Source organism: Styela clava, chromosome 3, assembly GCF_964204865.1.
Source record: "Styela clava chromosome 3, kaStyClav1.hap1.2, whole genome shotgun sequence".
In the NCBI taxonomy this organism is placed as follows: domain Eukaryota; kingdom Metazoa; phylum Chordata; class Ascidiacea; order Stolidobranchia; family Styelidae; genus Styela; species Styela clava.
The window spans coordinates 15002214-15018600 of record NC_135252.1 but is presented as its reverse complement, the minus strand read 5'-3'; the positions used below and the strand labels follow the sequence as shown (position 1 = coordinate 15018600).

Below are 16387 nucleotides of genomic sequence, written 5' to 3'. Positions count from 1 at the left end.
GAAAGACGTATAAATACATCATTTAAAATGTTTCATGCAATAACCATACAAAACATATATTAATTGTTCTTAGTAAAAAGCAAAGAAATTTTAACATAAAGAATTTAGAAGAAAACATATCTGTCTGAAAGATACATATTGCTGATTTGATATTCATAAATTATTCCTATGTATTATGTGAGGTTAAAGACGCACAACTTTGTGAAATTCATAACCTACATACCTCAATAAATTGAGTCTGTCAAAACCTCTTAATTTTTCTTCATATTTTCCTGGGAAAGCAACAGCTTCAGGTGTATCGTGATCAAACCATTCTTTCCAGACTTTTTCATTCTTAGCAATGTCTTCGGGAAGTGATTGGAACATTTCTTGATTCAGATTTGTCAATTCCATGATATCCTGCCAGCCTTGTTCTGGAATCCAGTCGAACGGTTTGCGCCGACTGAAAATTCATACAATATTTGAGTTAATTTGTGTCTTCTAAAATCAAGCCATATATTTATGTATCCGCAGACGTTGCAGTCACACAAAAAAAAATTCATTATTTTTATCATTAGACTGCTATCAGATATGCTTCTCTACAATGTTGTGTCCCACTTGTCCCCTTTTTAGCACACTTCCCCACTGTTCTGATTTGGAGCAGTTAATGTATCGCGGAATGAATGGTGAATGTCAGCATATGAAACGGAATCCCTGTTGTGTTCTATGTTAGGATAGATATAATACTTTGATAGGAGGTTAAAGTATTCTTCATATAAAATGAGATTTGTATGATTCGAACAAGTGTGGGACATGCGTGGAATAGGCATTTTTGGGACACCGCATGCAGATACCTGCTCTTTTCCAAAGCAATGTTCCCCTTGTAGAAGAAATCGAGTTCTTCTTGTCTTATGTTCCCTTCGTCTTGAACTAATTTTATCGTCATTTGGAATGAAAACAACAATTTGTGCTTCTCAAACAGGCCTGGTAAGCATAATGAAAAAAATTAGTCTGGATAAGTAATACAAGTATATAAATATACATACAGAAAAATTTGAAGAAATAGCGGCCTCCTCGAAAGCAAAAGCATTCAGAGAGAGCTATGTAGTTTTGAAGATAATGGAATCTTACAGATTGATCAGAATGGGCAGGGTGGTGGATAACGAATGAAAAAATAGCTTGACGAGGGTTCGAACCTAAGATAATTGCTATTGCTCGTCATGCACACACAAATGTGGCAACATCAAAAAGCCCGGTTTTAATGAATTACTAGACATGGTGGCTTTTACACATGATGCACACACAAAAATGGCAACCTCAAACATAATATTCACAGGCTCACAGCGTATATATTCCTGATTCAAAGTGTGAGAACGCCGATGAAAACTGATAGAGGCAGCACATTATTGCTTCATTTTTAAGTATTTTTTGGTCTAAAGCTAATATTAACCCAGCCCTAGGAAATTATATTATCTTTCACTACTAAAATGATCTTTACCTGTGCAAGCATAGTTGTATATGTTATGAGTTAATGTGCTGATGATATTCTTCAATCGTTTGTTGAGTATAGAATCAGGCAAACTCTTGCGAAGAGAGAAATCGAAAACATCCAAGAATGAAGCGAGTGAGAACTGATACATGTTGTTAATAATTGCCATCTCAGAAAGCACAAAAAACAGAATAGCACCACGACGTGCTGCTGGCCGATACCTAAACAAGAAATTAAGAAGGCCTGTGTTATATGAACGAATTGCTTTCAATTTTCAGAAATACTCGACTTTTCTTATTGCAAAGTTCAGTGAATTTATTTGCCATTCAAATAACTACAAGGGTATATTGGCATTAAAGTAAAATAACATAGTGAATACACAATACATGTAATTAATCTGAACTATAAAGCTATGTAAAAAGACACAAAGTCAAACTGAATTATTCACATAGTCTCGTGAATACGTATAAAAAACGCCCATAATAGAAATCAAGATATTACAATCAATATGTAGCAATAAAATATATCATTTTTAACACGATTATTAGATGTTAATACTGATTTTTTTTAGAGAAAACAAAATTCAATTTCAACCTATTGAATGTATTGCGAATCAATATAACAAACTCTCTATCGTCCAAACCACATTTTTAGTATCAATTGAAAATGCTCAAATCGGAGATAAAACTATTTTATCCGATGGAAATTTACAACCATAAACAAGAATAGTCACAATCACATGAATGTAGAAAACCTTACTTTTTACATATACAAAATGAAAATTCTGTTCTTTTGTGTTGATATGAGTTGATAAAGTACAAAATAAAGTTACCCATCTCTCAGTTGATCAATATCTTTAGCTGTACCAGCTGCCAACTTCAATTTCTCAGTAACTTCTGTTGCTTTTGATTTTGTTTCGTCCAATGTTTCAATCAGTTCAGTGTTGTCCAACATGTTTCCTGTGAAAATTAAATTATAATAAATATAAGATCATTTCATTAGGGCATGGCTTTGGATTCGGGGAAAATTTACACTTCTGCTCTTTATTAAAAATGAAAAAAAATCGGACTCTTCATTTTCGATAAAACCAGATTACAACCACAAAAAATTTGGCATATACAAGCGTTTTTCAATTGTATGCTGAATATACTTTGTGAATTCAATGTTTTATTGGAGTTTTGCCGTCGATTACCAGTGTGGAAGTCAGACTCCAAATAAAAATATTTGAAATTTTTATTTCAACCCCAACTCTGAGTTTAAAAATATTAAGTTTAAAAATATGACTCGTCCAATAGCAAAAAACATGGTAAACCCACTGTACCATGTAAAAGATATTGAGATCATAGGCGATCCCTGTTTTTTGCAGCGGATGTATAATCTTGATATATATGATATATAAATGATCAAACCTTTCGATGTTGCCAATTCTCTGAGAAGAGAATCCTCAAGATCTTTCAGTAATTTCTTATTTTCTGAAGTTTCTTGAATCAATCTTTCACGTTGTTCTTCAAGTTCCTTTCTTTCAAATTTTACAATGACAGACAGAAGTTGATCTAAAAAAAAGGAGAAAACCTAATAAGACACGGTAATATATAATCTCACTGAGATAAATGGCAAAATGGATTATTCAAAGCTGCAGTCGCATGTGAGTGGTGCATTACCAGCATCTCTCTCATATAGGATCATCCCCACAAAATTGAAAACTGTGTTTTATGTGAGAGGCAGTCAATGGCACTAAGAATTGTATCATGAGTGCTAAGCAGTGAGAAAACAGTTGCAAAATGTAATAAGGAATAAAATTTAGGTATAACAATTTTATTATGGGTGTCTCTGCTCGATAACCAGTCTTGGTGTCTCGCGCCTCCCTTCACCCTGAAGTACCATTTTACTTATTTTTTGTATTGTGTATTCACAATGTGTGCTTTAGAATGGTGGAAAAATAAATTACTGATTATAAATGATTACCCAAAATTATGGAAATATTATACCGAATATAAAATATCATGCTTGAGGTAATGCAATAAACTTCTCTTAAAAATCAGTCGGTAAAAATAAAGAAAATTTAATTTCAGGCTCAATCCTAAACAAGAAAAACAAGCTTGAAACAATCATGAATATGAAATTTACCTTCTAATCCTTTCAATGTTACAGTGTAGTTGATGACCATAGCTTTACCAAACACAGCAGGAGAATATCTTGGATTTGCCAACTTGCTCGTCAGGTATAACTTGAAGTTGGAATCATAATCAACCTCTTTGTCACCTGGAAATCAAAAACAATGTAGGTGGAAAAGTTTCTACGTGAAATTTTATGAAAATATCCCTCGGACATTTAATGTTAGTTAGAAATTTTGTAATAATGACTTCAGTTGGCAGATGCACAGACACAAATCACAAATGTATGATATGAGAGTGTAAGCTTTATAAACAGGCAACGTCAGTTCAAATTCCATGCAACACAAGTTGGCATTAGGTCAAAAAACAAATTCCTAGTATTGCTCTTTCAACCAGTGTGAGAAGATGGCGCGTAATTCCCAGACTGGTAGAGTGGCTACTAACAGTCATATTATCAAGCCATCTCATCGACTTTTTCCCCCTGGATTACTATACTACAAAACGTCTTGTGATGGTATATCCCTAATTATAAGAAGTTACCGAGCATGACAAATTCTCTTCCTTGGCCTCCTTTAATATTTTTTTCTAAAACATTATCAATAACAGGATCAATATATTCATCAACATCTTTGAATAGAAATGGAAATCCATATTTGATTGCCAATTCCAACTGCTTGAGAAAATCCGGTCTGTTGAAAGATGATTCCTGAACAAAAAGTAGAAGTTCATTGTATTTATATCACAAATATTCTGTATTCTGTAGCTTCTAAGTATAACCAGTCAGTCATATGCCTGCTACATCAAAGACTAAGTGTACTAAGTTAGTAAGAAGAAAGACTTGATGTAGTTCAGGCAAAATTTCACACAATGCAATCAGCAAAAATTATTTGGTCACAGCGGTAGAAATAACTATGTTTGGGGGCACTTACCAGAGTGCAAAAAAATAACGTAAATTAGGACGAACAGGAAAGATTCCAATCCTTCTAAAAATGACAAAAAATTATTTCATAGTAAAAATTTTACAGAGCGCTCGTATAAAAAAAATAGAATATTTTTGGACTAAAGGCCACCTCTAATAATGTCTCAACAAATCCAAAACAACTGACTGAAATTTTAGTGTCAGTGCTACCACAATATCTATTTACCTTGAGATTATTTTTCTCTTCTTTTTTCCTGATCCAATTGAGAGCTTGTTGTTGCGGATCAATACATAGTGGAAATCTTGATGCTCTTGTTGTCAGGATACCATTCTCAATTGACAGTTCATCAGGAGGTAAACCTGGATAACAGTAATAATGTGTATTTCTAACAACATTGGTTTACATTTTAGGTTTAAGTTTGTGCTTAAATTTTAGTAAATATTTCAATTCATATGGAAATCTGTCCATGAAGAGAACAACCATAACATGATTTTTATGAACTGCCAGACACATTTTATGACACATTTTTGAAAAATACGACTTATATTAATTATTTAATAACAGCAATAGGCAAAAAATGGCAGTCTCATAAAATTCACAAAACAGTATTCAAAATTATTATCAGGAGTCTACATTCCAACGTGTGATTCAAAAAATTATTCATGAATGTTTACATGTTGTTGGTTAAATATAATTGACATGGAAACAACGAAAAAAACATACCACATAACTAAGTTCATTCATTTAAAACAATTAATTGGCTAACTATTCCCCTACCAGAATTGAACAAGTACCTGGCAAGAGGGAGTGTTTTGTATGAAATTAAGTGGTATTATCAACTTTCCTCTTTATGAGGATGATCACACTTGCACAACTTGATTTAACAGAAATTTACCTTCAGATCCCCATTTACTGATTTCAACATCATCTGTCAGAAGTTTTTCAATTCTGAATGGATCAGACAATGGAATATTTCTCTTCGTGACATCATGAACCCAATCTTTATACACCATGTTATTACGAAATTCCCAACTGAATGCTCCTTCATAAGAAAGGAAAGCAGAAGACACCAAACAATCACCGATCAACCTGGAAACAGAATGAAGAAAATTGCTTCTCTAAGCTGCTTCAAAATTCGCGCTCCAGAAGTGTGTGTACCAAGTTGTGTAAAGGAACTGAAACCTATTCACTTGACTAACACAGAAAGTACCAGAACTCGTAATGGAACTAAAATTAAAAAAAATCAGAATAAAGTTATGGCCTACCCCTAACCTGGTACACACTACTGAAATACCTGAAATTCTCCGATACATGAATTTTCTTCGATACTTCAGTTTTGAAAGTATATAATCTAAGGCTGTAACAAATACAGTACCTGATTCTCCTGACTTTGAGTTCTTCTAAATCTTTTGTCCATCTTATATTCTCTGAGCCGAGTCCTCCTATCAATTTATCAGCAGCAATCAAACGACGTTCCATAATTTCTGCTTCTTCTTGCAACTGACGTTGCTCAGCAATAGCCTGGAAAGTTTCATTTTTAAGTTTATATTATGACTCTGACGACCTATCTATGTATGATAAATGACAAGGCAATTGACTTGATAGCAAAATGTCAATGTAGAGTAAGCAGAAGTTTGTTCATGACGACACCATAGATTGAGATCTTAGGCTTAGATATCAATTAGTCTAGTACAGGGTGTGCAAAATGTTTTTTTCGGTGGGCCATATAACCAACTTCAGTCATCTAGCTGGGCCACACAAAATATTTAGCGAGAAAGGCAAGTGAAGAGAATACGGCTCTTGCATAGTTTTACAGTAATAAAGGCACTGGGCAACACTGCAAAAGATTTAACGCAGCCACAGAAATAAAAAACATGTATTCGTACTAGGCCTGGGAAACCGTTTAACCGTTAACCGGGTAAAACTAACCAGTTAACCGCAGCATGATGTTTGACGCTGTAAAATTTTAGCTTGTTACGTCACAATGGTTTCACAATGGTATCACTCGAAATTATTCACGAATTGAGATAGTTTCATGATAGCTCTGCTGGGGTACACTAAATGGCTTGGACGGCCGGGTTGTGGCCCGCAGGGCCACCTGTTGCACACCCCTTGACTAGTACTCCCTATACTTATTCCGCCAAAAAACCTGTTTTTTCTGTATATATTTATATGACTGCTTGTGCAGAACCTTATTCTGAGCAAAGGATTCATTAATCACTTCAATTTTTGTCTTAACTGAAATCTTTGTACATTTGTAAAATAGAAATGTCCAACCTGTTCATATTTCAGTCTTAAAACTTCGAGTTCATCATTTAAATTTGTCAATTCCTTGTTGATTTTGTCCAAATCTCGTTTTGATTGATGATAATTCCTTTCTAATCTGGCCACCTGTTTTGATAAATAAGAAATTCATCTCATGATATAAACATTCAATATCCACACGAGAAATATTTTGATTTTTCAGCACTGGTAAATTACAGGTTGAAAGACATTGTATAATATGGGGATTCTCCTTTTTGCACTCGTCCTTATCACAACAACTCAATATAGGTATACTTATAAGATGCCAATTTTGATGTCTATTTGGCAGAAGTATATTGGAAATAACACAAAATTTTTCATGATTAAGAATGTTTAGTTTCTGAAAGGTTCAAATAAAGAGAGCAAAAATTTTGGTTACCTTCTCTCTCTTTGGTTTAATTTCCCTTGCAACTTCACAATATCCCATGACAGCTTCAACAAATTTCATCATACCATAACCAGCATTGGAGATTGACTTCATTTCATTTACTGACACACCAAGACTTTTCAAAAATCCTTTCACAGTACGGGTCTGTTGGAATAGGATGATAAATGTATAAGGATAACTTAGTTATTCACCTATACTTTCACTCCATATACATCTATCTTTTGTTACTGCTGCACTTGATGAATATACCTGGTTATTTCCAATTGCGTCAACATCCATTTCCATCAAACTTTTCAAGAAATTGGCTTCAGACATCATTGCTTTTGCTTGCTTCCATGATATTTCCCGATAACCTTTCATTACTAAGATACATTCACAGATTGTTTGTACAGCTTTCGGTGGTTTAGCAAAGGATCTGTGATAAAATAAAAAAAATTTATACACTATTGTAGTAAAGTCTTGATTTCATTTAATAATATGATATTATATTACATTACAAACAACAAAACTACCCAAGAAATCGATAATATAAATCTCAACTTTACGGCATAAAAGACAGACAGTGGGGTATTTGTTAAATCAGTTTCCAAAGTTGATTCCCCGGGGGCCAAAGTTAGAAGTGGAAGGATATTCGTGGTCTAGAAGAGGGTAGCGCCCGCTAGAGGCCGATGCTGGTATCAGTATGTATAATTAAGATACCGTTATAATTTAATTGTTACGAGTATATAGTGCTTAAACTGTGATAACGATGTAACAATTGGCGGTATCTATAACCCCAAAAAAGTAAAAACACTAGGTGTTAAACTATTTCACTTCAGTTTGGCGGGCCATATTAAATCATTGCGTAATTGACCTGCGGGCCATGGTTTGAGAACCACTGCTTTATATGAACCCATTTGTAAAATACCTGATTTCTGTGACGTCAGATTTATCAAGATCTTGTAGAGCCAATCTTGCAGCTTCAAGTGCAGGCATTGCTTCTGCCAACGATTCTTCAGCATCTAGCTTTTCAACTGCAATGATCTGGAATGGAATAGAAGGACTATTACAAATGTATGTGATGTGTCTTAAATATTGTGAAGGTCCATGTACCAAAATGTGACCCTATCGATAAAACTAAAAAGTATTCTATTTGGAATACTTTGTCAACCAACTTATTATTTAACCCTTTCCGTGCGGTGGGCACGTATATGTACCAACGGCAAAAGTCGCTAGATTGCGGCGGGTACGTTGATGTACTCCACTGTTTTATTTAGCAATTGGTCGCAAACTGTTGGTCTAGTTTTTCCGGATTTTAGTTTATTGATAAGAAGTCTTCTTCGAGATTAACATAAGCGACGGTAAATCTTGCTTTCGTTTACGACGGGAATTTTATTTGCGGCGGAACGAGGGAGTGTTTTTGAAATTTATGCAAATTTTGGTGTTTTTTGGATGGTAATAGAAGACATATTATTCCTTCCATCTACCAAAGTATTTTGAGTTAGATCACGAAATTAATACAGCAATATTATGCTATTGTTTGCCAACCACGAAGCGGTAACAGTAAAGGATTCAGCGAATATTTCTATTTTTTATCACGGTTTGAAGTTTCAACTCCCAAGAAAAGAAAATGCCTTTTTTCTATCCGGTTTGTGACTCAGACCACCACTTTTAAAATTTTTTTAATCGCCAATTGCAAGCTCTTCAAATAAGCTTTCCAACGAGCCGTCAGTGGGCAGCAGAGGATGATTAGTTTTTCGTTAGTCGATCGATTAGTTGTGGGGGTACAAATGCATAAAATCGGCGTAGCAAATACGATTATTTAATAAAAAATAAAAATCGCATGGAAAGGGTTGAATACCTATATTTGCCACATTGACAGTTAATTTGTAATAAGCAATTTATAGTAACTAAAAATTGAGGATATTTTCAAATAACAGATTACCTTATTTTGTTCTTCAATTTCAGTAGCTTTTGCAGAAGCAAGTTCTTTTTTCTCAGTTGCAACCTCACGTTTATTTGTAATATCTTCCAGCAGCATTTCACAGGCCTCCGTTTTTTCAGTGACAGCGACCTGTGGTTATCATGAGAAGCGTTATGGATTAAAATGGGTAAGTACAGATGAACTCACATTTACCAAGGTTCAAAAAGTCGACTAGATAAAAGTAACTGGCTCGAGTTCAAGGCTCGTCAGAGTGGTGCATCATGCTAAGCGTTAGGAATATGCTCACCATCGCACCTCTGATTACCCTGCATGGGTTCGCAGCTTCGAATCCCATGCAGGGATGGTTATGTGTGAGAGGATTGCTGGACCCCTCGCTGCCGTAGGGTGGTTCACATGGCCGCTGGTCAGTTACGGCTTCCTCCATCATCAAGTTCATGCTTCCAAAAATGAATAACTGGCTAACTAGTCCTTGGACTGGTAACTGGACGAGAGACTTCGGTGCGCCATATAATTAAGCCGCCCTATCGACTCTCTTCTCCCCCAGGATAAACATGTAAATCCTATCCTAATATGTATTTCGATAATTCGTGATCGATACATCTATAGTTTATAGATAGACATTGTTTAAAATTTTGTTATGTTTTAAATATTCAATGAAATATTCTATAAAGAACTTACCATAACATATTTGTTAGCATTTGATAAAAAAAAATTCCAAGCAGCGAAAAACAATGGGTACGCATATTATATTTTAGACATTTTAATAGAAGAAAGGAATTCAATAAAATACTTCAGGCCTCATACAATTGCATGTGAATTTTTGGGGTAAATATACAGTACTTAGTAGACTGCACTAACCTTTTGGACTGCAAGTTTTTTGTTAAGTTCTTCCAGTTGCTCAGAAGCTTCAGAAAGTTTCATCAATCCTCCTTCCAAACGTTCACACATTTTCAAAATTTCTTGATCTTTTTTGTCCAGCAATGAATTATAACTAAAATTAATTTATTGCAAAATTAAATCCAGCCATATTACATATAATTGTAACCAGGTAAACTCTAGATATGAGATGGAATGGGCGTTTCCCCAAGAATCAATTTCCTTGTTTATTACCACAACAATGACCGATTAGCAAAAAGGAAACAATGAGGGAACAATTGCGATTTGTGCACCCGATCAGGCGCTTCTTTAAACTTGAGTGAGTCAGTTTGTACATGCTAACCCTCCAAATCACTCTCAAAATGACCATTCGAAATTTTAGGTAGAGGGAGAACATTTCAAGGGACAAAGGTCAGGGAAACGTCCATAGCCTTCCATCTTGTCAAACGAGTCGAAAGAGCTTTCCAATGATCAAATTTGATCTCAAAAGTCAAATAGTTGGTACATTAATTGAAGTCCTACCTACATAAAAATGACAGCCTGTCACAACGACGGTGCTAGAGAGATTATAAAATGTACTGTAACTCAAGAAAGTTGTCATAATTTTATGATCAAATGTTACATTATAAATATTCTATTATGTGTTTTTACCTTGAAATGAAATCCAGATAATTCTTTGGTGTTACGTAGTTATTTCTTCTCAACTTCTGAGCAAACAATGTACTGTACTCACCAACAGATAGATGAACAAATACAATGTGTGCAACAACCTGAAAACAAAAATTGTTTAGTTGTGAAGTTGTGAGATATTTTAATATATGCTACCTAACTTGTACATTAATTTGAATTTGATTAGCTATAGTAAAGTGAGGATGCAATTAAAGTTTGGTTTAAATAAAAATCATTCTTATTTTTTAATCAAACTATTATTTAATTGCTATTACAAGCGTTAATTTTAATAATTTGAACCATCCGAAGATGGTTCATTTTTCTGCACAAAAATAAGAAATAAATATAAATAAAAAAGGACAAAATATGGCAAAAAAATCCATCAATCACCATTACTTATCTTTAATAAAATTTGAATGCAAAAAAAAAATTTTGGATATTTAAATTTTATTTGACTCCGAGCTAAATTGGAGTGTTATCAGCCAAACTGATTTAAATATGCGGAATAGCCAATTTTTCTCTGGTCATATTATAAGTATATTTTTGGATGGAATTATACTCACGGGCATAATCAAACACTCAATTCATTCTGTGGTCAGTAATCAAATTACAAGAGCATCGCAAACCTGGTCAACATGTTCTTCGGGAATCATTTGATTTTCCGATATAAAAGATGTTGCAACAGCATACAATGCTTGTTCAGGCCATGGTAAGAACCAGTCAATAACAGTATTATTGACCATTCCAGGGAAGTTACGGCATCTTATACGTAACGTATCTCCAACTGGTGACATTGCAAGTACAATGTGGAGATTATCTCGACATTTGCCAACAAAGTATTGCCAAATAGCTTCTTTTGCTGGTCCATATCTAGAAATATATATTTAATACATTCGTATATTTTTTAGAAATTTTTACAGTTAATGATAGAGATTAGAAAAAATTAAATAGATTCCTTTGCTGATCCATATCTAGAAATATATTTATTACATTCCATTATTTTTTAGAAATTTTTACAGTTAATGATAGAGATTAGAAAAAATTAAATAGATTCCTTTGCTGATCCATATCTAGAAATATATTTATTACATTCGTATATTTTTTAGAAATTTTTACAGTAAATAATGAAGATTAGAAAAAATCAAATAGCCTTATACATCTAATTTTCCACTACTTTTTTGCACAAGGCTTATTCATGATGTTTACTCTGAACAAAGCACTGTGTGAGCGAACATTAATATTTAACTTTATTAGAGAGATACTATTTTTGGAAGTTTCAGATTCACTCAGGTTCACATTGCATAACCAATTAGGTGAGGGGGTGGGCGTGGGATTACAGCTAAGCCTAGCGCTTAAACTGCTAGGTTATCACCTACACTTCATGTAGTGTACCTCTCTTGTTATATAAAGTAGTGAATGACTCATAATTTACTATTACCCGTTTTTCCCAGCTTCATCTCTCATTTGTCCAATAATGCCTTCCTTTTCATCATCTGCGTACAGAGCAGGAACCATTCCAGATGTCAACATGTTGTTGATCAATTCAAGAAAACCTTCTTCAGCCACATGAGAGTCAGTGAATAGGAAAACAGTTTTCTTATTCTCAATACCAAGCATGTTGTAAAGAATCTGAAAGTATAGAAAGATCGTTACCTTGATCGGTGAGAATGAGATGAAACATTCAAATAAAGTTTGGAAAGGAATGAAAATCTTGCTTTTGCAGAATCTGTTATTTTTTGTTATCCCTTCACATCAAAGACTAACATTTCCCAACTGATGACATTCAGCAAATTACTAACCTTCAAATCTTCTCTAAATGCTGACTCATCATATCCTCTGCTCAGTTGAATCTCAAATATTTCGCAACCTGCTGCAAATGATGCAAGTTTTGTTAAACTCTGTTTACCGCTGCCGCCTACACCAACGAGCAATGCATTTCCAAGCTCCATTCTTATAACACGATGTACACGAGTAAGATGATCTGTAATGAAATAATACAGTTGTAAACTATATGGCAGACAATGGCAGGTTAGGTATGAAAATTGCCTTTATGATTAAAGTTGACTTTTCTAAAAAAAAATTGAGAAAGGATTGAATTTTCATATTCATCCCAGAGGCGAAGAAATCTGGTAAGATGTTTAAATCATGTGGAAAACCACGCCGCTCATCCATCTACTAGTCGGGTACAGGAATAGTTGGCCAGTTATTTGTTACTTGGATGGTGGAGGAAGCCATAACCAAGCATGTGATTACTTGAACCACTCCTGCAATGTCGTCACACCTAATTATCCCCCATGAGATTCAAATGTGAGCATGATAATCAGATCCTAGTGCTTCACACGATGTACCACAGTCGCACCTGTGTTTTTGTTGTGTTCGAAAGGAGTTTGAATTAATATTGCTCAGCAAAAAAAAACTACTGCTGCAAAAGAAACATCAGTAATGAGCTAACCAAACTGATTCGGAATTTAAAGATTATAAAAGTTAAAACTAATCCAAAATGGAGTGAAAATTTCCATGTTTACATACCCAATGCATCTTCAAATAAAACAAGATTCATTGGAGTATGAGATTCATTATATTCTTCAAGAATTTCTTGAAACAAAGCTTTAGCTGCATCAAAATCTTGAACATCTTCGTACAATCGAGGCTCATTGTCCTAGTATAAGTAAGAATATTATATAGACTAACTTATGGTAGTTACTTAAACAGCAATAATATCATAAAAAAATAGTTCCCTGAGGAGCATATTCAAATTTTGATCTTCATATTAAGTTTTGAATGCAGGCTTGATGAATTTGCATGATGTTAGATAGTTTTAGAAATACCTAAGTGCTAGGTTGATAAACAAATGAAAGCTTTTCTTACTTGCAATGCAGTACGATAATCGCCATACAAGACAGGATTTCTCATGATAAATTCTTCATGTTTTGAGAAATTTTCTTGAACCAGCTTTTCAATCATACTCTGGTAAATAAAAAAAGATGAATATGAATATTAGAATAGTAATAAATACTAGAATAGTAAAAAATAGTACATAAAATACTCAAAATAAATTTCAAAAATGTGGATCAAGAGAGTTTGAGACATTAAAGAAGCATCATATGGATCACTGGATTCGAACACGCGCAAAGTAATTACTGATTACTGGCAGTTCTTAATCTAAGTCCAATCCACAACTGTTCTACTGACAGTTTCATTGATTCAGAATCACTTTAATAGCCTTTGATTAAATTGATATACACATATTTGTTCAACAACCTTATCAACTAAAGAGATATCAAAGTTACCTGAACAGCATCTTTGTCTTTCTGATCAATCAATCTATCATGGAAAACTCTCAAACATTCATTTCTCCAAACACGAATCAAATGTTGAATTGTTGTGAATCTTTCTGGTGTTGTGAGGCATAGACCCTAAAATCAAATATTCTATATTGTAAGTTTTTTTATTTTAGACATTTTTTATTACCGTATATTTTTTTTACTCGAGATGTGTAAAAGACTCAATTATTGTATACATTCTAATAAATAATTAGCAATTAAGAATGGTTAATTCAGCATTTGTTAAATAGCTACAATGGTTTAGTGGTGAAAACGTCATACTTAGGTAGGTTCACATTGCAGGTTGAAAATTTGGGGCTTAAATACTATTCCCAACACCTAACCGAAGGTGTAATAAATTAGGCAGATACGGCTAAAGCAGGGTGATTCTGGCCTTTTCAAGGTATGTTAGCTACTTACATATTAGTATATGATTGTACAGAGCTTTGTTCAGAGTGGATGGCAAGTAAAATGTTTTTGTGGAAAAAAATCATAATAGTACAAGGTGCATGCAGATGGTTACAAGTACATTAAATATACCTGATAAACTCTCGATAAATCTCTCAAGTTGAAAATGTAATGAAATTTAGAAGGTGTTGGTGGGAGTTCGTTGACAATCGTTTTATACAACTCAAGAGTACATCTGGAATATGAGAAAACAAAAGTTAACAGTTTGAGCTAAACTCAAAAACAACCATTTATATGGATGTAATATAGTAAAATTTAGGGGCTCCCGAAGTATGCGAACCAAGATGGCGGACATCGGAATGTAATATGTGTACTAGGTTAGGGTTAGGCCATAATTTGAGGTATAAATACTACGAGAGGCTCTTGGCTAGTCTTCGAACTGATAATAGGACTAAAATAAGGAAAATTGGAAAGAAATTATCGCCTAACCCTAACCTGTTACCCATGTTACGTTCCGATGTCCGCCATCTTGGTTCGCATACTTCGGGAGCACCAAAATTTATCATGAGAGCATGCATGCAAAAATTCCAATTTTTTCACTTGCAAAAAGAATGTTTAGCCCAAGCATCAAAAGTCAAGTTTGGCTGAGTGGAGTGTGTGATAATATTAGTAGATATACTGAGGGGATCACTAAAAATTCCATGAATTCTCTGAACCTGATTCTCAAAATATGAAGCAGAAAATGAAAGATAATGATTTTGTCGATATATATATATGATAAAATTGCTACTTGAATACTTGAATTGAGTGCTTCTTATTAAGACAGATCGTACAGATGCTCTCAATAAAGAATAACCTACCTGGTAAGAAGAACAACACATTGTTGAATTTCATCTGCAAAAGGTTGATTATGACCTCGTAATATAGACTCATAAATATTTTTGAGAGATTCTTCAGCTGGGAAAGTCATGTTGAAAGCACTGAATAGTGAAAGGAAACGCGGATCCACCTACACAAGAAAATCAACTGGATTAAATAAAAGGTTATTTATCTTCAGTGTGGGTCTGGATGTGAAGCATTAAAAAATGAATCGGTGAGTAAGTAAAGTTCCATGAATCAACTATTCAAAGTTAATTAGGTTCACAAAAAAGATATAAACAGAAGAGAAACATCACCAATTGTTGTATTATTTCAATTTTTTATTCTTTCCCTAGATGTTTTTATGTTCTATTGATTCATCACAAAACTGCTTTTATAAGTTTTGTACTCGAATTTAAAAAGGTGGCACTTTGATGACAGCATATAGTGAAAATGAATTGATTTATCAGTAGTGATAAAATATACTCATTGACTGGAACAAGATGTCATACCTGTTGACTCTCCTAAGAAGTTCTGTGTAATAAAATTTTACATGACTTTTCTTTGTTACTTACTTCATTACGACCACCACCAGCTTTTCCCATAGCCGCAATGTATCCCATGTCTTTCAGGTATTTGTAATTCAATTCCTTGCCTCTGTCATACATTCCTCCTTTTTCCAGGAGAAGTTTGAGTAAAGCGATTGGTTGTTGCGTTCCGTAAGTATCCACTTGAGGCATGTTCATGTCATCCATAAAAACAATGAGTCGTTTTCCAGGTGGAGGACCATATGTGTCTTTAGTACGTTTCTCAACATTTGCCTCAAAATTACGTTGCAAATCCATTGATGTTGTTCGTGATGAAAAGTTGATGTGAAGTTGTAGGTGAGCATCAGTATCAAGGTTTCGAAGGAAACTCTGCAAGAGAATATTACAGTATTATTTTCTGAATCAAGAGTTACTGGTAGGTTAGTGGATAAGACCTAACTGTATTGACTTTGCAGGTGAAAGATCAAAACCCACTCCTAATCTCACCACTTCACACATGCTGTAAAAATTTAGGTTAAATATACCAATTCATAGAAGTTCTGGTTCACCAAAATCACAAACTAATGATTAGTTGCTTGTGTGGAGCC

The 16387-nt window shown here is 34.0% G+C and overlaps 1 protein-coding gene across 1 annotated transcript in view; it reads right to left on the bottom strand.

Annotated features, from left to right (window-relative positions):
• LOC120342760 (dynein axonemal heavy chain 10-like) overlaps positions 1–16387 on the bottom strand; it is a 59850-nt gene that overhangs the window by 8270 nt on the left and 35193 nt on the right. The window contains exons 57-82 of the mRNA XM_039411726.2: positions 15828–16169; positions 15255–15403; positions 14527–14629; positions 13954–14079; positions 13532–13630; positions 13193–13322; positions 12463–12644; positions 12102–12292; positions 11290–11533; positions 10646–10764; positions 9977–10109; positions 9119–9247; positions 8102–8217; positions 7444–7609; positions 7186–7338; positions 6780–6893; positions 5878–6023; positions 5398–5591; positions 4728–4861; positions 4123–4288; positions 3596–3730; positions 2878–3021; positions 2301–2427; positions 1478–1689; positions 834–963; positions 224–442 (exon numbers count right to left, since the gene is read on the bottom strand). Of these exons, the coding sequence (XP_039267660.2) occupies positions 224–442; positions 834–963; positions 1478–1689; positions 2301–2427; positions 2878–3021; positions 3596–3730; positions 4123–4288; positions 4728–4861; positions 5398–5591; positions 5878–6023; positions 6780–6893; positions 7186–7338; positions 7444–7609; positions 8102–8217; positions 9119–9247; positions 9977–10109; positions 10646–10764; positions 11290–11533; positions 12102–12292; positions 12463–12644; positions 13193–13322; positions 13532–13630; positions 13954–14079; positions 14527–14629; positions 15255–15403; positions 15828–16169 (4103 nt within the window). The remainder of the gene's footprint in view (positions 1–223; positions 443–833; positions 964–1477; positions 1690–2300; positions 2428–2877; positions 3022–3595; positions 3731–4122; positions 4289–4727; positions 4862–5397; positions 5592–5877; positions 6024–6779; positions 6894–7185; positions 7339–7443; positions 7610–8101; positions 8218–9118; positions 9248–9976; positions 10110–10645; positions 10765–11289; positions 11534–12101; positions 12293–12462; positions 12645–13192; positions 13323–13531; positions 13631–13953; positions 14080–14526; positions 14630–15254; positions 15404–15827; positions 16170–16387) is intronic.